Genomic DNA, 23,273 nt, shown 5'->3' with positions numbered 1-23,273 from the left:
TCAGGGAATCCGACCAAGCCACCCCAGCTCTGCACATCCAGGCTGAGGCGATCGCTGGTCGCAGTATAACACCAGTATGTGTGTATATACTTTTTATGATATTTTTCCAGCCTCCTGTCAGCTGGCTCCTTGAGGACGGCCCTATCTATAGACGGTACCGCCACTTGTTCTGATAAGCGTGTGAGCGCCTTATCCACCCTAAGGGGTGTTTCCCAACGCGCCCTAACTTCTGGCGGGAAAGGGTATACCGCCCATATTTTCTATCGGGGGGAACCCACGCATCATCACACACTTCATTTAATTTATCTGATTCAGGAAAAACTACGGTAGTTTTTTCACATCCCACATAATACCCTCTTTTGTGGTACTTGTAGTATCAGAAATATGTAACACCTCCTTCATTGCCCTTAACGTGTGGCCCTAATAAGGAATACGTTTGTTTATTCACCGTCGACACTGGATTCAGTGTCCCTGTCTGTGTCTGTGTCGACCGACTAAAGTAAACGGGCGTTTTAAAACCCCTGACGGTGTTTTTGAGACGTCTGGACCGGTACTAATTGTTTGTCGGCCGTCTCATGTCGTCAACCGACCTTGGCGCGTGTTGACATTATCACGTAATTCCCTAAATAAGCCATCCATTCCGGTGTCGACTCCCTAGAGAGTGACATCACCATTACAGGCAATTGCTCCGCCTCCTCACCAACTTCGTCCTCATACATGTCGACACACACGTACCGACACACAGCACACACACAGGGAATGCTCTGATAGAGGACAGGACCTACTAGCCCTTTGGAGAGACAGAGGGAGAGTTTGCCAGCACACACCAAAAACGCTATAATTATATAGGGACAACCTTATATAAGTGTTTTCCCTTATAGCATCTTTTTTATATATTTCTAACGCCAAATTAGTGCCCCCCCTCTCTGTTTTAACCCTGTTTCTGTAGTGCAGTGCAGGGGAGAGCCTGGGAGCCTTCCCTCCAGCCTTTCTGTGAGGGAAAATGGCGCTGTGTGCTGAGGAGATAGGCCCCGCCCCTTTTTCGGCGGCCTCGTCTCCCGCTCTTAACGGATTCTGGCAGGGGTTAAATATCTCCATATAGCCTCCGGAGGCTATATGTGAGGTATTTTTAGCCAAAATAGGTATTCATTTGCCTCCCAGGGCGCCCCCCTCCCAGCGCCCTGCACCCTCAGTGACTGCCGTGTGAAGTGTGCTGAGAGGAAAATGGCGCACAGCTGCAGTGCTGTGCGCTACCTTAAGAAGACTGAGGAGTCTTCTGCCGCCGATTCTGGACCTTCTTCTCGTTTCAGCATCTGCAAGGGGGCCGGCGGCGAGGCTCCGGTGACCATCCAGGCTGTACCTGTGATCGTCCCTCTGGAGCTAATGTCCAGTAGCCAAAGAAGCCAATCCATCCTGCACGCAGGTGAGTTCACTTCTTCTTCCCTAAGTCCCTCGTTGCAGTGATCCTGTTGCCAGCAGGACTCACTGTAAAATAAAAAACCTAAAACTAAACTTTTCTAAGCAGCTCTTTAGGAGAGCCACCTAGATTGCACCCTTCTCGGCCGGGCACAAAAATCTAACTGAGGCTTGGAGGAGGGTCATAGGGGGAGGAGCCAGTGCACACCACCTGATCCTAAAGCTTTACTTTTTGTGCCCTGTCTCCTGCGGAGCCGCTATTCCCCATGGTCCTTTCAGGAACCCCAGCATCCACTAGGACGATAGAGAAATATGTTTCTTGGTGTGAGGCCAGGAATGCTCCTACGGAGGAATTCCAGCTGGGCCGTTTCCTTCACTTCCTACAGTCCGGAGTGAATTTGGGCCTAAAATTGGGCTCCATTAAGGTCCAGATTTCGGCCCTATCCATTTTATTTCAAAAGGAGTTGGCTTCTCTACCAGAAGTTCAGACGTTTGTAAAGGGAGTGCTGCATATTCAGCCTCCTTTTGTGCCTCCAGTGGCACCTTGGGATCTTAACGTGGTGTTAAGCTTCCTGAAATCCCACTGGTTTGAACCACTTAAAACGGTGGAGTTGAAATATCTCACGTGGAAGGTGGTCATGCTATTAGCCTTTGCGGCTTTGACACATAAAAGCCCCTATCTGGTTTTCCATATGGATAGAGCAGAATTGCGGACCCGTCCACAATTTCTGCCGAAAGTGGTTTCATCTTTTCATATGAACCAACCTATTGTGGTGCCTGTGGCTACTCGTGACTTGGAGGATTCCGAGTTGCTTGATGTGGTCAGGGCTTTGAAGGTTTATGTAGCCAGAACGGCTAGGGTCAGGAAAACAGTCGTTGTTTATCCTGTATGCATCCAACAAGCTTGGTGCTCCTGCTTCAAAGCAAACTATTGCTCGCTGGATCTGTAACACAATTCAGCAGGCTCATTCTGTGGCTGGATTGCCGCTGCCAAAATCAGTTAAGGCCCATTCCACTAGGAAGGTGAGCTATTCTTGGGCGGCTGCCCGAGGGGTCTCGGCATTACAACTTTGCCGAGCGGCTACTTGGTCAGGTTCAAACACTTTTGCAAAGTTCTACAAGTTTGATACCCTGGCTGAGGAGGACCTCTTGTTTGCTCAGTCGGTGCTGCAGAGTCATCCGCACTCTCCCGCCCGTTTGGGAGCTTTGGTATAATCCCCATGGTCCTTACGGAGTCCCCAGCATCCACTAGGACGTTAGAGAAAATAAGATTTTACTTACCGGTAAATCTATTTCTCGTAGTCCGTAGTGGATGCTGGGCGCCCGTCCCAAGTGCGGACGGGCGCAATAAGGGTTAAGTTATGGTTGCATCAGGGTTTGACCTGATGCTCTGTTATTTGTCATACTGTTAACTGGTTGTTATCACATGTTATACGGTGTGATTGGTGTGGCTGGTATGAATCTTGCCCTGGATTACCAAAATCCTTTCCTTTTTACTGTCAGCTCTTCTGGGCACAGTTTCTCTAACTGAGGTCTGGAGGAGGGGCATAGAGGGAGGAGCCAGTGCACACCAGAACCTAAATTCTTTCTTAAAGTGCCCATGTCTCCTGCGGAGCCAGTCTATCCCCATGGTCCTTACGGAGTCTCCAGCATCCACTACGGACTACGAGAAATAGATTTACCGGTAAGTAAAATCTTATTTTTTCTCTAATGAAATGTTTGATTAGGATCCAAGCACCTTTTTGCGTTATATATCTTCAATTCGCTGCCCGTTTCCAGTTCTGATGCAGGTGAAGATGGAACAGTTCTTAAACAATAAGATTAGAGGTATGGTCACAGGTATGGTCACGGAAGAACATATTTCAGACGCTGAATGTGCTGAGCTAGTGAGAGAGTGTGACGGTACCCATGTGACTGTGTTAGTAATCTGTTGTAACTGGAAGTTTTATCAAGACACATGCAGCGTGATATACACATTCAAGCCATCCAAACATGAGAAGGATCACAGAATTATCATGCGCAGGATGATGCAGATTATAGATGACACTTGAAACAGGGGTACTCAACATGCAGCCCTCCAGCGCTTGTAGAACCAGCATTCCCAAATAGTAATTCCATCCCCTTTCCCAAATATAATTCCACCTTTAAATATGTAATTAAGCTAATATTTTTCCAAGAAATATGTTTCTTTGGCTTATTATTGTGACAGGTCTTCCCCAGCAATAAACATTGTTGCGCACTCTGGTGACGTGATTTATTGCGCCACTCCACCCACCTGGATCTCGTTTACAACACGACTCCTGGAACTCAGTCCTTCACGGTTGGTAATGCTTTGCGTACACTAAACAATTATTTGACCGATCTGTCCATTATCGGCATCTCGCCCAGATAACTGTACAGTGTAAGTGGATGACTGATCCAAAAATATAGATCGGTCAGCCATGACAGATCATCCAGCATGTCTGTCTGATGTAATATTTGGAAGCAGCAAGTTAGCCGCATTGGGCAGTGTATGCACTGCCACCTCCCGACGGACATTTCCCGTTTCTTCACTGGGGAGTAAGAGGGAGAGGTCTCCTCCCCAGGGGAGGAGCCAGATATTGTGTGGCTATAGATTGTGAAATATCTGACAGTGTATGAGATCTCAGATAAATGTCTTTCGGTCTGACAGGTATTTTACCTAAACATGTATGCCCAGCTTTAGTGTACGCGCTGAGTGAATAATTGTAAACAACAACAATGCACAGTCCATTGTGGACATGCATCCAGCAGTAGCACTAAATACCATCAATGTATGCTATGGGAAATCATCACCATCTTCCTGTTGCTTGGTTACAAGTACCTGCAGAGAAGTGGTGAGAGGATGGGTCAGACAGTCCCAAAGCTGTATAGCTGTTGTCTGTTACTCAGACAACCCAAACTAAGGCACTGCTGAATCTAATAGACTGAATCCCACAGGTACTATGTTGCATTGGCAACAGGTAATCGTGCAGTGGACAACAGTATATACTGCAGACTGCTGGGCATTCCTACACCTCCCATCAGTGGTGTAACTACCATGGGTGCAGGGAGTGCAGCTGCTATGGGGCCCAGGCTGTTTGCAGGGCCTACAGCTCCCCCTGCTTCCAGTCACAGGCTGCCTCCAAATTTCACGGCTCCCCCTTCGTCCCCCCATACAGATTGGATACTGCTGATAGCATGCCCCCCGCACCCCCATGGCTGCTGCAGGATGTAGCAGCTTCCACCATACCACACTGCAGCAAATACTGGGACAGACTGGCCAACTTCCTGCTGCCACATCAGAGCAGTGAGGTGCTGTAATTCGCGGGTGTTTAGGGGGCGAAGCCTAACGTAGTGAGGTGCCCGTCCCCATCAGAGGCCTGAGCTCACTGCTGCACTGACTGTGGTAGTATCCCTCTTGCTTGTTCACCATCCCTCTCTATCCCCTCCCCCCTGAACCTCTCTCTCTTGCTTCCCTCTCTCCCTGGCACTGTATCTCTCTCCTTCACTCTCTTGCTGACACTGTCTCTCTCTCTCTGCCTCTATCCTTGACACACTCTCTCTCTCCCTGACAATGGGCGTAATTCAGAGTTAATCGCAGCAGCAAATTTGTTAGCAGTCAGGCAAAACCATGTGCACTTCAGAGGGGGCAGATATAACATGCGCAGAGAGAGTTAGATTTGGGTGGGGTGTGTTCAAACTGAAATCTAAATTGCAGTGTAAAAATAAAACAGCCAGTATTTACCCTGCACAGAAACAAAATAACCCACACAAATCTAACTCTCGCTGCAAATGTTATATCTGCCACACCTGCAGTGCACATGGTTTTGCCCAACTGCTAACAAATTTGCTGCTGCGATCAACTCTGAATTAGGCCCATTGTCTATCTCTCCCTCCTGACACTGTCAGGACATATCTCTTGGTAACTCTAGCCATAATAAAATACTGGCATGTGAAATAAGGATTTCAAAGCAGCTAATGAAAATAGTGGCGGAAGGATTGAAAGATGGTGGTACTCATTTAAAAGAGGGGAGTCCCTTATAAAAGCTAATTTCTGGTGACATTAACCCGCTGCACTACAGAGATATAATATAGTCCAGGCATGGGGAAAAACCTCCCCCAACCTGACTACCAAATTGAGTCACTCATTTTAGAAAAAGGAGTCTATAACTTGGCTGCTAATTACAGGTATGCTTTAGATTGGATAGGAGGTGGAGATAACTTTGTTAATAGAGCGGTAGAACAGGTTTTATCACCTGGTTGTAATCTGGTGCAATAGTGCATTTCTCTGACAATTCTTCACTGTCAGAAATACGCATGCACTCCTTAATATTTACTCCCTACAAAGCATGGCGTCGCCTTAGGAAACGATTAGATCTATCATTGTCTACTTCACTATTCCAGTCTTTATTATTAAATCCAAACTTCCAGGGTGGGGAGTTTAATGAAATAATACGGGGTTGGCACTTTCAGGGACTTAGACTGTTGTTTCGATTTTTAAAGGCTGATTATTCAGCAGTACTTACTTTGTCCCTATTAAAAGAAAGATTCCCCACTCTGCATTTTCCTTTTTTTATATATTTGCAAGTATGTAGCTTTGCTACTCATATCTTGTCGCGCTTGCGACCAGTAGAACTTACCTTCTCTTTAGATGGTTTGGTACGACATCTCAATTCCCCCTATTCTACATCCTTAATTTACTCACACACCAGGCGGTGACTAGATCTGTCCAAACTTACTACAGGTTTAGCTAAATGGAGTGACACTTTTCCTGGGACAGATCTACAAACAGTAATTAGGTGGTGCATTGATCTCAATAAACAGTTGGTTTCGTCATCCTATGCAGAAATGCATTTAAAGATTTTACATAGAGCTTATTATACCCCACGACTTAGGTTTCTCACGGTATTTCAGAAAATTCCATATGTTTTAAATGTAGTTCCCCAGATGCCGATATTGTACATTGTCTATGGCACTGTCCAGTGGTACAAATATTTTGGAAATCTGTAAAGAATTATATTACTGTTGAGTTGGGTATATAATTTACTATATCAATGGGCTGGGCTTTTTGGAATAAAATCAATATTCACACCCCTCCATTATCTACAGGAACAAAATTGCTATTGGCCAGTATAGCTGCAACTGCAAAAAAACAAAACAAACTATTTTATCCCAGTGGATTCAAAAAGACCCTATACTCCTATCTTTAATGTTACCTCGTTTGTCTTATCTATATAAAATGCATTGGGTGGAATGCTCTGCAAAATTCTTCCCAATTTGGTTGCCTTATTTAATCAAATTACCAACATCCACAAAAGAATATGTGCGCAAGATAGTTCAGCTGACTACGTGGTACAATATGGAAATCTTTGCCACTGGATCTCCGCCATTTTAGGAAGTAATGTGAGCATAAACATCTTATAGAGATGCAGTCTCTAAAACCCTTTATTTGATGCTCTGTTGTTCTCTAGGTCATTGTTATCTGTTTTATTCTAGAATGTCAATGTATTCTATGTAGGATGTACCTACTGCTGTTTCATGCGGTGTGTGTTATTTTTCATCAAATACAATATAAGAAAAGAAAAAGGAGAGTCCCCTGTTTCAAATGATTGGGACCCTTATTTATTATTGTCTAGTATTCACTGGACAATGTTACCCCACGCTATGGAAACGTACGTTTTCCGGATACTGGGGGAAGGGCACTAAATTCCATATCACACCCATAATGAATGACCCTTGCAATCATGCGGGCACCTACATACCGTATATTTAAAAAAAAATACAGAATTTTCTATAAAAAAAAAAAAACAGTTATAGTAGCAGTGAAGTGTTTAAGTGAATATTGATACTATTTACAGTCACGGACTCTGCTATGATTCTTTACCAATGATCATATGAATACAGAGCATCTCACTTACTGTTATCTGTTTGATATATGATCTTTGTTTTGAACAGTGTGGATATATTGTTGCATTAATTTATTAGAAGCAGTACTATGCACTGATTAACCAGTTAAAGCGATGAAGCGATACTATTTATACAGTTATTTTCAATATATTGGTGAGAGGGCACTATGGGGTCTATTCATGAAGCAGTGAAAAGAGTGGAGCTGTGTGCCAGTGGAGAAGTTGCCCATGCCAACCAATCAGATGCTATGTATAATTTTACAGAATGCATTTTACAAATGTTACTTATAAGCTGATTGGTTGCCATGGGCAACTTCTCCACTCTTCACTTGGAGCTATTTTATCAATAGTACACTGCTCTAAATGGTAAAGAACAGCATTCAAACACTCCCAATGTGATACAATCCCAAGGTAGTATAAACGGGTGTAGTATGTTATGCCGGCGGTCAGGCTCCCGGCGCCCATCATGCCGGGAGCCCGACCGCCAGCATACCGACAGTGTGGCGAGCGCAAATGAGCCCCTTGCGGGCACAGTGGCGCGCTACGCTATTTTTTTTCTCCCTCCAGGGGGGTCGTGGACCCCCACGAGGGAGAATAAGTGTCGGTATGCCGGCTGTCGGGATTCCGACGCCGGGATCCCGACAGCTGGCATACTGAAGACCACCCGTATAAACAAGTGTACAGCAATGATTCTTACATCGGGTGTAAAGTTATTTTTAATAAGCTCACAATAAAAATATTGCTTTTGTAGTCATGGCATATCAGACTGTCCTCCTCCATGTTTTTTGGCCTTGACAAATATAACAGTAAAGCGTAAAGATTTTTACTGGGGTCCTGTTGCCTTTCCGTGTATTAGATTTCCAGTTACCAGCCTTCCTAATATGAATAAAAGCATACTCTCACAGAGGCAGAGTTGGACAAAGCTTTTATTTTTGCTGCAAATTGTGCGTATTTTGTGTGCACACAATAAAAATCAATACGCTTCCATTCAAAAGTAGATTTCATTTATGACATGTCACGCTTAGAAAGGCAGAAAGGGTAATGTAGGGAGAATAGAAGCATTGTCCAGTGGGAAGGGCAAGTATACACAAATGCGGCTTAAGCAGACCAAAGCAAATAGGCATATACATTTGCCAAAAGGCACATCTCTTGTGGGTTCTCCATCCTTGGTGCAAAATATGCACCAATTAAAGCATTCATCAGTCGCTTCTGATTGCATCTTGACTGCTCCCATACTGTATGATTACCATTATTAATTTGGCAGCTGCAATCTCTCCAGATTAATTACATATTTGCAATCAGTTTACATCACAAAATAATATTCCCTTTTATTTTTTAGGGGGAGATCCCAGGTTAGTTGTATTTAACTCAATTAGTACTTTTATTCCATATTAGTTCCTGTAATTAACTGTATTTTACATGTCTCTGTATATCAGCCCCATAATGTATTGGTGTGTCTTAAATAAATATTGCTGGTGACAATGGCATTGTAAGCCTCACCAGGGAAAAATATTAGGTGTCCTGATTAAAATGGTCTTTCAGCAATCTATGGCAGCAATCACTTTGAGAAAGTCAGGATTTACTTAATAAATAGGGCAGTACGGAGAGTGCCTCACAGCACTGAAGTTGTGGGGTTCGATTCCCACAATGGCCCTAACTGTGTGGAGTTTGTATATTCTCCCCGTACTTGTGTTGGGGTACTCCAGTTTTCTCCCACACCACTCCAAAATATACTGGTAGGTTAATTGACTCCTGACAAAAATTAACCCGTGCATGTGTAGACAGATAGACTAGATGTGCCAAGCAGTTCTTATCTGCTGTCAAATTCTATATTTCTTTTGCTGCATAACAATCAAGAAAATACAAGCGGAGGCAAAAAAAAAAAAGCCTTCTAGACTTTAAAGGTTAAGAAAAAAAGCATAGCAAATGCTATTCAAACTTTTAGTACATAATCTATAAGTGCACGGAATAAGGTTTATTTTCAATTGGTTTTGAATATGATATAGTCATTTCTTGGCATATGGCAGCCTTCAGTTCATTAATGGTTCTTGGTCGATGTTTGTAGCTTTCAGATGGCCTCGTTGGCTGTGTAGAGGCCTTTCATGAAGCTGATGAGGATTATGTTCTGCCCATTAACAAAAATATTGCTTGTTAACATAGCGTAATTGAGCTTTGTTAAGAAATTGCAGTGATAATACCAGAAATGACCAGCAGAGAAATGCAAAACTTCCAAAACTGACTACAAACTGGGATGGCCTGGGACGCTTTTCGGCCATGGCATCCGTAGGTACGCGGACACTGCTCATGGGGGGTCGCCTCACAGCATGCCCCCATATTTCTTAGCAACGAGCACATCAGGCGGTAGGGGGACAAAACAGAGATCCGGAAGCTGCGCCTTCCAGGCTCTCTGTGTGACCGGACTGGCCCATCGTCCCTTCTGCCATTGCTAGAAAAGCCAGATGGCCAGTCCGGCCCTGACTACAAATGTGTATCATGAATAAAGGCCACCACCTGGACAATATCGTATTCAAAAACAAATGAAAATAAACCGTATTCCATGCACTTGTAGCTTATGTACTCAAATTTTGAATAGCATTTACCATACTTTCATGTTAACCTTTAAAATCTTGGAGGTTTTTCTTTTGCCTAACCCTGTATATAGGAATATGTATTTAATAAAAAGGATTGCATAGCAACTGTCTGTACACATTGCTGCTTTCAGAACACTGCTTGTTCCGTTTATGTGTACTTGCTGTCTTGCAATGTATTTGAAACTATATAAAACACTAGAAAAAAATCTTAAAAGCCAACGGGTATGTAGCCATAAGCGGATATGAATTTCTCTAAACCTTCACCTAACAAGTACTCACTTTCTCTGGTCACGCATTTAATCTATCGTCTAGCTCAGGGCTTCCCAACCTCGGTCCTCAATACCCCCAACAGTTCATGTTTTCCAGGTCTCCTCACAGGATTGCAAGTGAAATAATTTGCTCCACCTGTGGGTCTTTTAAAATGTGTCAGTGAGTAATGAATACACATGTTCAACTGCTAGGTGACCTGGAAAACATGAACTAGTGTTAGGGGATACTAGAGGACAGAGGTTGGGAACCACTGGTCTAGCCCGTTCATGTTGTCCAGTTCACCCGTGAATCTTTAACATGTGACAGTAGGTAACAGACCTGTGTCCCTGCTGGTTGACCTACAAAACATGGACTGATTGGGGTTCTGTGGACTGAGGTTGAGCACTACTTGTCTAACCATATGCAGGGATCTATTTTGGGAACATAACTTCGGGTTAGGCATTTCAAAACTGGAACCTGAGCCAACATGGGCAGCTGCTCACATTCATGCTGGCTGGGTCTAGCACTGAGGAGGATGGGGAACACTTGCCAATACCAGTGTCAGCAATCTGAGCAGAAAATAGACACATACAAATGTGTCGCAGTCAGTGAAGCTGCTCATAAATGGCAGCGCTACTTGTTTTATGCAAGACATTAAAAACATGAATTCTCCAGTGTACCCCTTATCTCACACCTTATGCAAGTTATATTATTATATTATTCTGTCTAGCCAGCCCACCACTGGCACTGTACATAACAGTACAGCAGCCACATGGACCCCTTCCTGGCACCATATCCCCCTCCCTCATGCACCCCCCTGCCCAACACCATACACCCCCTCATGCACCCCCCTGCCTAACACCATACACCCTCTCATGCAACCCCCTGCCTAACACCATACACCCCTCTGCCTAACACCACACACCCCCTCATGCACCCCCCTGCCTAACACCATACACCTCTAATGCACCCCCCTGCCTAGCGCCATATACCCCTCATGCACCCCCCTGCCTAACACCAAACACCCCTCATACAGTCCCCTGTCTAGTATCAAATACCCCTCATTCACCCATCACCCCTGCCTAGTGCCATGTACCCCCCCAAGCACAGCATCAGACTCCATCCCATGCAGCCAGTCGCCCTATACCACTACATTGCTCCAAAGGGTATCCGCTCCGTTGCCTCCTCTCTCTCACTCATCACCTCGGCCAGCAGACAGCCACACACCTCCGCCTCGCTATTTCCCAAGGAGTATATTACGCCCTGACAGTGAGGAGGGACCTGACCTCTGCCGCCGCTGGAGCGCTCTTGCCGCAGCAGCCACACCTTCTTTGGTTGGTCTAGCTCCTCCCCTTGTGTCGTGCCTCCTCCCCCTGACGTAAAAGGTCCCTTAGGCGACTTGAATCTAGCATCTACCCACCTGTCTTCTGTTACCCGCAACACGCTTCCGGGAAAGGCGGAGTCGATGACAATCGCTTCCGGTTCCGTGAGACCCACGTGTGGGTTGCAGTGGGTATTGGAGACAGCAGCAGGGTAGCCACAGCAGCATCCGGTTGTGCATCCTGAGTGGGAAAGAGCCAGTGCCCAGGGGTGCCCGCCGGCTGGAACATGCTGTCCGATCTGGATCTGATCGGGACGATAGAGGATGATGATGAGATTCCAGAGGAGCCGGAGTCCGAGGAGGAGGACGAGGTAACACGGAACGTGTAGCATGTGTGACACGGGATTCAGCAGCCCGTCTCCTGTTCCGATTTGCAGGACATTCTGGGAATTAGGGGGAGATGTACTTAACCTGAAAAAATGGAGAGTGATAAAGTACCAGCTAATCAGCTCCTGTCATGTCACAGGTTGTGTTTGAAAAATGACAGGATCTGATTGGCTGGTAGTTTATCACTCTCCACTTTATCACTTTTTAAGGCTTAGTACATCTGCCCCTTATAGTCTGCACACATTACATCTGGAGTTTCTTGTAAAGGATATGACATGCTGGAGGAAGGTGACCGGCGTGATCTCCTAGTAGGAGGCTGTCCTGTCACCACTAGTAGTTGCTGTGTGTGGTGGAGCATGTTGCTTGAAAGAGTAAGTTCTGAAAATACTGTGTGTGATATATTTTGTCGACATGAGAATGTTGACATGACCAGAATGTTTACATGCTCGCAATGTCAACATTGACAAGGTTGACGTTCATCTGATGAATGTGGACAGTATGTTCCTGCTGGTCTAACAGTAACTTACCTGTTCTGGAGGGTTTGGTGGTCAGGTGATGAGGACGCCTGGCAGATCCAGTGGCATTTGCCTTGAAGGTGCCTAACCCTAACTCCCCGTTGCCAGTCCATACAGAATGTCAACATTATGAACATGTCAACGTCCTGCACATGCTGACCTGTTGAATGTCAACATTTTGACTACATCCCGTAACAATCCCTGAAAATGTTTAAAGATGAATGTCTCCCTGTACTGGCTACTTTCTTTGCCTATTTAAAAAGTACTGATAGACATGTATTCTGCTTTCCTCTGCGGTTGATAATAATGATGTATAGAAGAATCTTGTTGAAAATATACCTTTTAATTTGATCGACCCGCTGTTTTTAGTGGGTCAGCAGTTCTGATCAGGTGTGCTGAAATTGATTCCTGCCCCCATTTTCTAATTTGCAACTTGAATATAACTGCTAAACACAGGTTAACAAAAGGAGTGATTAACTTAATATTTGCATTCGTGGGTCCCCTTGTATAACAGGAGCAGCCCATCGTCCTTGCAAAGAAGAAGCAGGACAAAGCTAAGCGCAGTGGAGACTTCAGTGCAGATTTTGTGTTTGGTGAGCGCGATGGACAGGCTGATGATAGCTGGGTGATGGATGATGTTATGAAACAACTGAAAAAGGTGAGGAGTACTATTTACCATACAGTTTGATGCTGAACCAATGTATGTTATTAGTATTCAGGTAATGAGCTGGAAACATTTTCCTTGGTATTGCTGTGTTCTATCTACCTTTTTATTTCATTTCTTCCTCAGAGAGTGGCCACCAGTTTGGATGACAAAATTGAAACTGTTAGAAGGAAGAGGAAGAACCAGGTGAGTAACTAATACCCCTTTCACATCGCACAAATAACCCGGTACCGACACGGCATATTGCCGTGTCGAACCGGGTCAGTGTGCGATGTGAAAGCACACTGGCCGATTTAGCTGGTCGCCTGACCCGGTAAAAAAGAAGGGTTTTACCCGGGTTGATTACCGGGTCAGGTGCGGTGTGAATGGGAGCCGTGTCGATGCGACACGGTTCCCATTCACAAGATAGGGAGAGGCGGCGCTGGAGATGAGCTCATCTCCCGATGCCGCCTCCACCCCCGCCCCTGCTGCTGCGCGCTCCGTTGTTATGGCAACCGACCCGGTATATTGCCGGGTCGGAAAGCCAGCAGCGGAGTGCAAATGCCGGATCCCACCCGGTAAGTACACGTTTGTCTTACCGGGTAGGATCCGGCATTTGCAGTCTGAATGCAGCATTATGCTGCTTTCACATCACAAAACCTGCTTTTGAAACAGTTCTTAAAACGGGTCTGAGCAGTTAAACCCCCTTCACATCGCATGTTGTAACCAGTATATTACCATTTCATTACCGTTTTGGTACCTTTCACACTGAACCCGTTTCACCCATACAAAACAGTGGTTGTCATTTTAAATGTTTATTTCCTGCTTCTGCCTGGTGAGATCACACATGGAGACAGCCTATCACCTTCTGGGGCTTGCAAATACTGTTTCAGACCCTTTCACACTGCACAATGAAACGGGTCTGAAACGGGTAGGACCCTGCTTTTTTTACCGTTTCAAAATACTGGTATTTTGTAAACGGTAAATTGAAGGTGACCCTTTCACATCGCAGCTCAAACCGTTTAGGAAGCCAGTAAAAACAGCAAATTACCGGGTACAAGCTGCGGTGTGAAAGGGGTATTAGTTACTGTTTTTGGCTATGGCCTCCAAGCCATAAACAATACACTTAACGCCTCCTGCATCTGACACAGGAGAAAGCAGAGAAGGATGTTAAACAGTCTGAGAAAGAGGATGAAGTAAAAAGTGAGGAGGAGGAAGATGAGAAGGAGCCTCAGGAAAATGAAGAGAGTGCTGAGGAGTTTTCATCAGAGGAAGAGAGTGTTCTAACAAAAGCCGGTAAGATGTCTTACTGAATAGTCTTCTATTCTTTTCCAAATGTCTTTCCCTCAGTATTTAACATACCACATCCTGCTGCTTTACTTGTAGACACTTTGAGGATAAAGGAGAGAAAGAAGAAAAAAGGCTCTGGGGTAAGTAAAATACGTTCATACAATCCAGACTTTTTGACCTGCAAGTGAGCTCTCATAAAAGACTTCAGCTGGGTACACACTAGACGACTGGCAATCTTGCTATTGGTCGGGGTGATTTTAACCTCTCCCCAGACCAGGCAAGATAGCCGGTACACACTAGCTGATGTAATAAACAACAGAACAATCCCTACATTACACTGCATGGCACATCAAACCATATCTTCTGATTAACCTGCATGCACGGCGAATCTAAAGATGTGACTAATGACCTGCGGGAGTGCGCACTAGTGCGTACACACTGCATGATCTGAATGATTTGCCGTTCCGATCTGTCGGAAATCTGCAGACTGTCCAAAATATTGCTTAATGTGTCCCCAGCTTAAGAATAGGCAGAACAGTGACCTCCGGTAATCATCAAAGCATTAATATATGTACAATACATAGGCTGACAGTTTTGTTTTACTTAATTAATCCTGTGCTCTTGTCTGTGTAGTGACTCTTGCATGTAGTAGTTAGTATATTGATGAATCGCTATATGTGTATACAAATCTAAGTGGTCTCTATACGCCAGGTTATTTCTAGAAGTACAGTATTAGTCATACACTGGTGTTTGTGTACATATGTCAGTGTGATATAGGAAATGTCCAGATAATGTGTGTGTGGCTGATCTGTCTTCTGATCTTTATTTTCATTTTAGAGCTCTGGATTTTTTGAAGATGCTTCTCAGTTTGATGAGAGTCTGACTTTCCAGGATATGAATCTGTCCCGGCCCCTGCTGAAGGTACTAGAATATTCTTTTGTAGGGAATATAAATGCTGCTAATCCATTTTACAAGTATCTATGAAATCTCTTGGTAGGCCTTTGGTAACTTGTAGCTCTCCAGGTGCTCTGAAACTACAAGCCCTAGCATGCTTTGCCAGGTAGTTGATAGCTAGCAAGGTATGCTGGAACTTATAGTTACACAACACCTGGACAGCCACAGGTTATCCAGGCCTGTCCTATGCCATGTCAGAATTATTAGATGTTGGAAACTTAATCTGTGTTTATTAGTAGCTGATAGGAAGTTATTCTCTTTTTGTATTGTTTCTACTTCTGGTCAGAGGCTCCATTCTACAACAGAACTTCATTGACTATGAAGGATATTTACCTGTTGCCGGATGCCAAGTATACATTTACTTTGGCAGCCAGTGTTCCATTTTGCACAAGTGCTCTTTAGTCACAGCAATAAGGAAAACTTGGCCACATACAGATGTGCCCCGCTGCATTGTTGCTGCATATAGCAGCGTTCTGTAGCAGGATGGGCATGCCACCGCGTACGCATCGGTAAACACATGGCTGCGCACACTGGCTCCCATAAAAGTGAATGCATAGCGGGAAGGTAAGCCACGCATCGCACCATCACTGCAAAGTACACATCTGTAGTTGCCAGTCAGTGAAAATACAATTTACTGTACATATTGGTTAAAGTAAGTGGTGGTTCCAGAGGTGGGGCTGCAATTAGGAGAGCGCACACCAACTGCCAGTGAGTCAATTTGGGACGACAGTTGGTGGCAGGCGTTTGGTACGGGATCACGGCAGTCAAAATCCTGACGCCGGAATCCCATTCGCCAGAATGCCGACGGGGGCGAGCGCAATGTAGCCCCTTGCGGGCTCGGTGGCTTGCCACAGGTTCTACTCCCCCAGGAGAGGGAATAGCTGTGGCGCTGCCGCCGGCATTCTGGCAGTCTGGATTATCTAGCGACGGGATATCGACCACCGGGATCCCGATTACATCCCGATGGCAGTTGATGTGGATCATCCCCATGTTGGATTGTGCTGCAGCCCCACCTCTGGAGCCACCACTGGTTAAAGTGAATCTAGACTTGAGTAAATGAGCACAGTAAATTGGATATTTCCCCAATGTATAGAAGCCCTTGGAGCTATAGGACTTCATTGGTAAATTCAGAGCATTGTAGAACTCCTTTCCAACTCGCAGCCCCCTGTCATTCCCTCTTCCCTACCATCCAAAACTTCCCTCCCAACATCTCCTTCGTCACATACCTTTTATTCCCTAATACCTGTTCCATCTACTTAACTTAAGATGAAAAGTATAAATAATGTTACTCTATTCTCCATTCTGGACAAATTTGCAGAATTGAGAACATCACATTGAAACTATGTGGTAGACTTACTAAAGTTTCTGAAAAAATGAAAACCTGAGGCTTATGACCATAACAACCAATCGGATTTTAGTTCTCAATCTTCAGTTGCATCCTAGAAAATGATAGACTGAATCTGATGGGCATTATTAATACTTATTTGTTGTAAAAGCTTTAGTAAATCTAACCTCCTATGTTTATATTTGTGGGTTAGGGGCTTATTTACCAAGTCTTGGCGAGAGATAAAGTGGACAAGATAAAGTACCAGCCAACCAGATCCTAACTCATGTTACAGACTGGGTTTGAAAAATGACAGGAGCTGGTTGGTTGATACTTTATCTCCGTCCATTTTATCTCTCTCCACACTTATTAAATAGACACCACAGTTACATGATATTATACAGAGACTGTCATATTTATTTTCTCTTACGTCCTAGAGGATGCTGGGGACTCGGTAAGGACCATGGGGTATAGACGGGCTCCGCAGGAGACATGGGCACCTAAAAAGAACTTTTCCTATGGGTGTGCACTGGCTCCTCCCTCTATGCCCCTCCTCCAGACCTTAGTTAGATTATGTGCCCAGAGGAGAAAGGGTGCACTGCAGAGAGCTCTCCTGAGTTTTCTGTAGAAAAATAATTTTGTTAGGTTTTTTTATTTTCAGGGAGTCCTGTTGGCAACAGGCTCCCTGCATCGTGGGACTGAGGGGAGAGGAGCAGACCTACTTAACTGATAGGCTCTGCTTCTTAGGCTACTGGACACCATTAGCTCCAGAGGGAGTCGGAACACAGGTCTCACCCTGGGGTTCGTCCCGGAGCCGCGCCGCCGTCCTCCTCACAGATGATGGAAGATAGAAGCCGGGTGAGTATGAGAAGATAGAAGACATCTCAGGCGGCAGAAGACTTCAGATCTTCGTGAGGTAAGGCGCGCATTGCTCCCAGACACAACACACAGAGGCAGCACTGATGGGTGCAGGGTGCAGGGGGGGCGCCCTGGGCAGCAATAATCCTCAATTTTGGGCACAATAGAGTATGATTAGGCTGCGGAGGCAGTAAATCACAGATCCCCCGCCATTTGATTACAATTGCACTGGGACAGAAGCCCGCCGTTGGGGGGGGGGGGGGGGGGGGACGGAGCTTGATTCTCAGCACTAACCAGCGCCATTTTCTCCACAGAAGCTGCATGAGAACGCTGGCTCCCCGGTCTCTCCCCTGCTGAACACTTCACAGGCTGGAAAAAGAAGGAGGGGGGCACATTGGTAACGCAGTGAGTGGGAATTTGGATAGTATATATAAAAAAAAGCGCTATCTGGTCATTTTTTTCCCCAGTGTTATTTAGGCGCTGGGTGTGTGCTGGCATACTCTCTCTCTCTGTCTCTCCTAAGGGCCTGGTTGGGGTCTTGTCCCCTTATAGGTTTATCCCTCTGTGTGTGGGGTGTCTGTACGTGCGTGTCGACATGTCTGAGGCAGAAGGCTTCTCCAAGGAGGAGGTGGAGCAAATGAGTGGTGTGTCCTCGTCGGTTGTGCCGACTCAGGAATGGATGGACATGTGGCATATGTTGAATGCAAGTGTGGCATCTTTACATAAGAGGCTTGATAAGGCTGAATCAGGGGAGGCATCAGGGGGTCAATCCTCAGATTGGACTGACTCACAGGGCCTGTCGGGGTCTCAAAAACGTCCCTTAGCACAAGTTGTGGACACTACTACCGACACGGACTCTGATTCCAGTGTCGACTATGATGAAGTAAAATTGCACCCTAAGGTGACAAAAAGCATTCAGTGTATGATTGTGGCAATAAGGGATGTGTTGCATATTGCTGATGAACCCTCTGTTCCTGACACGAGGGTACACATGTTTAAGGGAAAGAAACAGATTATAAATTTTCCCACATCTCATGAACTAAATGAGTTCTTTGAAAAGGCTTGGGAGACTCCGGAAAAGAGACCGCAGATCCCCAAAAGAATTTATATGGCATACCCCTTCCCTAAACAGGACAGGGTGCGTTGGGAATCGCCTCCCACTGTGGACAAGGCCTTAACGCGCCTGTCCAAGAAAGTGGCGCTACCGTCTCCAGACACAGCGGCCCTCAAGGATCCTGCGGATCGCAGGCAGGAGACTACTTTAAAGTCTATTTATTCGCATACTGGAGCTGTGCTAAGACCGACAATTGCGTCGGCATGGGTATGTAGCGCAATTTCAGCATGGACAGATGATCTGAATTGGATACCATGGATAGAGATACTGTATTGTTAATTCTAGCCCATATTAAAGATTAGTGATGAGCGGGTTCCCCCCCCCCCCCCCCCCCCCCCCGAACTTCACCCATTTTACACGGGTCCGAGGCATACTCTGATTCTCCCGTATGGCTCGGTTAACACGAGCGCGCCCGAACGTCATCATCCCGCTGTCGGATTCTCGCGAGATTCGGTTTCTATATAAGCAGCCGCCATTTTCACTCGTGCATTGGAAATGTTAGGGAGAGGACGTGGCTGGCGTCCTCTCCGTTTATTAATGTTGATGCAAATATTTGTGCTTATTGCTTAATTGTGGGGACTGGGGAGCAGCTGTATTATATAGGAGTACAGTGCAGAGTTTTGCTGACAGTGACCACCAGTATACGTTTTCTGCCTGAAAAACACTCCATATCTGTGCTGCATATATCTGTGCTCACACTGCTTTATTGTGGGGACTGGGGACCGCCAGTATATTATATAGTAGGAGTACAGTGCAAAGTTTTGCTGACAGTGACCACCAGTATACGTTGTCTGCCGGAAAAACACTCCATATCTGTGCTCAGTGTGCTGCATATATCTGTGCTCACACTGCTTTATTGTGGGGACTGGGGACCAGCAGTATTATATAGGAGGAGTACAGTGCAGAGTTTTGCTGACAGTGACCACCAGTATATATAGCAGTACGGTACGGAAGGCCACTGTTTTACCTACCTCCTGTGTCGTCAAGTATACTATCCATCTAGATTCTATACCTGTGGTGCATTTTAGTTTTGCAGTTTGCTGACAGTGACCACCAGTATATATAGAAGTACGGTACGGAAGGCCACTGCTCTACCTACCTCTGTGTCGTCAAGTATACTATCCATCCATACCTGTGGTGCATTTCAGTTGTGCGCAGTATATATAGTAGTAGGCCATTGCTATTGATACTGGCATATAATTCCACACATTAAAAAATGGAGAACAAAAATGTGGAGGTTAAAATAGGGAAAGATCAAGATCCACTTCCACCTCGTGCTGAAGCTGCTGCCACTAGTCATGGCCGAGACGATGAAATGCCATCAACGTCGTCTGCCAAGGCCGATGCCCAATGTCATAGTAGAGAGCATGTAAAATCCAAAAAACAAAAGTTCAGTAAAATGACCCAAAAATCAAAATTGAAAACGTCTGATGATAAGCGTAAACTTGCCAATATGCCATTTACGACACGGAGTGGCAAGGAACGGCTGAGGCCCTGGCCTATGTTCATGGCTAGTGGTTCAGATTCACATGAGGATGGAAGCACTCATCCTCTTGCTAGAAAAATGAAAAGACTTAAGCTGGCAAAAGCACAGCAAACCTATGAAAAGGCATCCCCAATCTGCTCACTACAGTTCTCTCTTATGCAAACTTATGTATGTTTCTTGATGTAATGATTTCTTGTAAATGTCATTGCATGTGTGGGGAAGTTGCTCGGTGAAACAGTTTATTATTGCATACTGACTGGTGTTTACCTCCTTTGAACATTTACCCATTGTGGTCAGGTGTACTATATCTTTATATTTAGTAAGGTGTAGTCATGGTGTAAAGGACAGAGTATGATTACTGATTAGTAAAAGAAAACAAATACTGAGCAACATCCCCAAACAGGTAATTTCAACTTTAAACTTGTCATTTATTTTGTACGCTCTGGACATGGCTACTAATAACAAATGCACAGACAAAATTCTTAAAGCTATGTCTGCAAATGCTAGGAGCTTAGGAGACAAAATTCCAGAGCTAATTGCGATAATGACAAGTGATAACCTGGATTTTGTGGCAATTACAGAGTCTTGGTGCAATGAGAATCATGACTGGGACTTAGCTATACCAGGATACAATTTATTTAGGAAAGATAGAATAGGAGGAGGGGTAGCAATGTATGTGAAAAAAAAGCATAAATGCTACTTTAATACAAAATATTGAAGCCAAAACTGAGGCCCTTTGGGTCACCATAGAAACTGGGAAGAAGGACATTATTCGCCTTGGGGTGATCTATAGACCACCAGGCCAGGGGCAGGATTTGGACAGGAACCTATTGTTGGACATCTCTAAAATGGCTTTTAAGGGAGAAGTCATAATCATGGGAGACATTAATTTACCTGATGTAAATTGGGAGGGGTCTTTTGCAAGTTCAGCTACAAGTGGCAAATTTCTACATTCCTTACAGGGAGCATCTCTCAAGCAATTGGTGAGGGAGCCCACTCGCAAAGACTCAATATTAGATCTAATTCTTACAAATGGTGATAGGATATCTGATATATATGTGGGTGAGCACCTGGGATCCAGTGATCATCAAGCAGTATGGTTTAGTATAAAGACAGGATCCAACTCCTGTCACACAAAAACAAAGGTGTTGGATTTTAGAAATGCAGACTTTGCAAAAATGGGGAGATGTTTAAGTGATTCATTGGCAGACTGGAGGAACTTGGAAGGAGTGCAGGAGAGGTGGAAAAAACTGAAAAGTGCAATACTAAGTGCAACAGACCTTTGTATCAAAATGGTTAGGAAAAGGAAGCCCGTGTGGTTCACAAAAGAAGTATCAACTAGTGTGAAAGCAGAAAAGATGGCTTTTAGGAAATACAAACAGACTCAAAATAACGACAAAGAGGTGTATCTGGACAGACGGAAGGATGCTAAGAAGGTGATCAAACGTGCAAAGGCAGAAGCTGAGGAGAAAATGGCCCAGTCAGTAGATAAAGGGGGCAAAACTTTTTTTTAAGTATATAAGTGAAAGGAGAAAATCAAATGGAGGAATAATAAGACTTAAGACAGAGAGTGGGCATTTGGTGGAGGGAGACAAGGCAATAGCAGATCACTTAAATAATTATTTTTCTCAGTATTTACTACAGAAGAAGGGATGGGGCCACAGTTAAGTTGCAAGGATATTCATAAAAATAAGGTAGATGAAAATACATTTACAGAGGAGAAGGTCCTAACAGAACTTTCAAAACTAAAAGTGGATAAATCAATGGGACCAGATGGGATACACCCAAGGATACTCAAAGAGCTAAAAGATGTGCTGGTTACACCTTTAACATAATTATTTAGCCAGTCACTAAATACAGGTGCTATTCCAGAGGACTGGAAAAGAGCAAATGTAGTTCCACTGCAAAAAAGTGGAAGCAAGGAAGAAGCAAGTAACTACAGACCAGTAAGCCTTAAATCAGTAGTAGGGAAAGTAATGGAAAAACTATTAAAAGAAAGAGTAGTGGAATATCTTAAATCAAACAACTTACAGGATCCAAAACAGCATGGATTTACCGGTGGGAGATCATGCCAAACAAATCTTATTGACTTTTTTGACTCTGTGATGAAAATAATAGATCAAGTAGATGTAGCATATCTAGACTTTAGTAAGGCATTTGACACTGTCCCACATCGCAGACTGCTAAATAAACTTGAAAACCTGGGGGTGGATTATAAATCAGTTAAATGGATAAGAACCTGGTAGCAGGATAGGAAACAGACAGTCGTAGTTAATGGAGTGCAATCTATGGAGGGAAATGTTACCAGTGGAGTACCCCAGGGATCTGTACTTGGTCCAGTTCTCTTTAATATCTTTGTTGGTGACATTGCAGATGGTATTGAAGGGAAGATATGCCTTTTTGCAGATGATACAAAGATATGCAACAGGGTAGACACATCGGGAGGGGTCAAACAAATGATTAATGACCTAGGTAGGCTTGAGAAATGGTCAAGAACGTGGCAACTACAGTTTAATGCTAAAAAATGCTAAATCATGCACTTGGGTCTCAAAAACCCAAAGGCTAAGTATAGTATCAAGGGTACTATAATGGAAACTACTGAGGAGGAAAGAGATTTAGGAGTCACTATTTCAAGTGACTTTAAGGCAGGAAAGCAATGCAACAAAGCAATGAGAAAGGCTAGTCAGATGCTTGGTTGCATAGGGAGAGGAATCAGTAGCAGGAAAAAAGAAGTAATAATGCCACTGTATAGGTCATTGGTACGGCCCCATCTGGAATACTGTGTCCAGTTCTGGAGACCCTATCTCCAGAAGGATATAAATACATTAGAGAGTGTACAAAGAAGGGCAACTAAAATGGTGCATGGCCTACATCACAAAACTTACCCGGAAAGGCTAAAAGATCTTAACATGTACAGTTTGGAGGAGAGAAGGGAAAGGGGGGACATGATAGAAACTTTCAAATATATCAAGGGTCTTAACAAAGTTCAGGAGGGAAACATTCTTCAAAGGAAAAGAAGTATTAGAACTCGAGGGCATACATTGAGACTGGAGGGGGGGAGGTTCAGGGGAAATTTAAGGAAAAATTACTTCACAGAAAGGGTAGTGGATAAGTGGAATAGCCTCCCATCAGAGGTGGTAGAGGCTAAGACTGTAGGGCAATTTAAACATGCTTGGGACAGGCATATGAATATCCTTACAAAGAATTAAGGTTAAAAAA

The 23,273-nt window shown here is 44.6% G+C and overlaps 2 protein-coding genes across 2 annotated transcripts in view; one reads left to right on the top strand and one right to left on the bottom strand.

Moving 5' to 3' along the window:
• The window catches only part of SNRPB (small nuclear ribonucleoprotein polypeptides B and B1), a 184,803-nt gene that overhangs the window by 13,068 nt on the left and 148,462 nt on the right, over window positions 1-23,273 (bottom strand). The window lies entirely within an intron of this gene.
• Window positions 11,579-23,273, top strand: part of DDX27 (DEAD-box helicase 27) — a 70,041-nt gene continuing 58,346 nt past the window's right edge. Inside the window, exons 1-6 of the mRNA XM_063960518.1 lie at window positions 11,579-11,854; window positions 12,900-13,043; window positions 13,176-13,235; window positions 14,180-14,324; window positions 14,415-14,458; window positions 15,156-15,239. Coding sequence (XP_063816588.1) covers window positions 11,771-11,854; window positions 12,900-13,043; window positions 13,176-13,235; window positions 14,180-14,324; window positions 14,415-14,458; window positions 15,156-15,239 — 561 coding nt within the window. The 5' untranslated portion in view covers window positions 11,579-11,770. The remainder of the gene's footprint in view (window positions 11,855-12,899; window positions 13,044-13,175; window positions 13,236-14,179; window positions 14,325-14,414; window positions 14,459-15,155; window positions 15,240-23,273) is intronic.

The sequence above is a fragment of the Pseudophryne corroboree genome, chromosome 3 (assembly GCF_028390025.1).
Source record: "Pseudophryne corroboree isolate aPseCor3 chromosome 3, aPseCor3.hap2, whole genome shotgun sequence".
Taxonomy (NCBI): Eukaryota; Metazoa; Chordata; class Amphibia; order Anura; family Myobatrachidae; genus Pseudophryne; species Pseudophryne corroboree.
The sequence above is the reverse complement of the archived record's forward strand: the minus strand, read 5'-3'. Positions and strand labels throughout refer to the sequence as shown.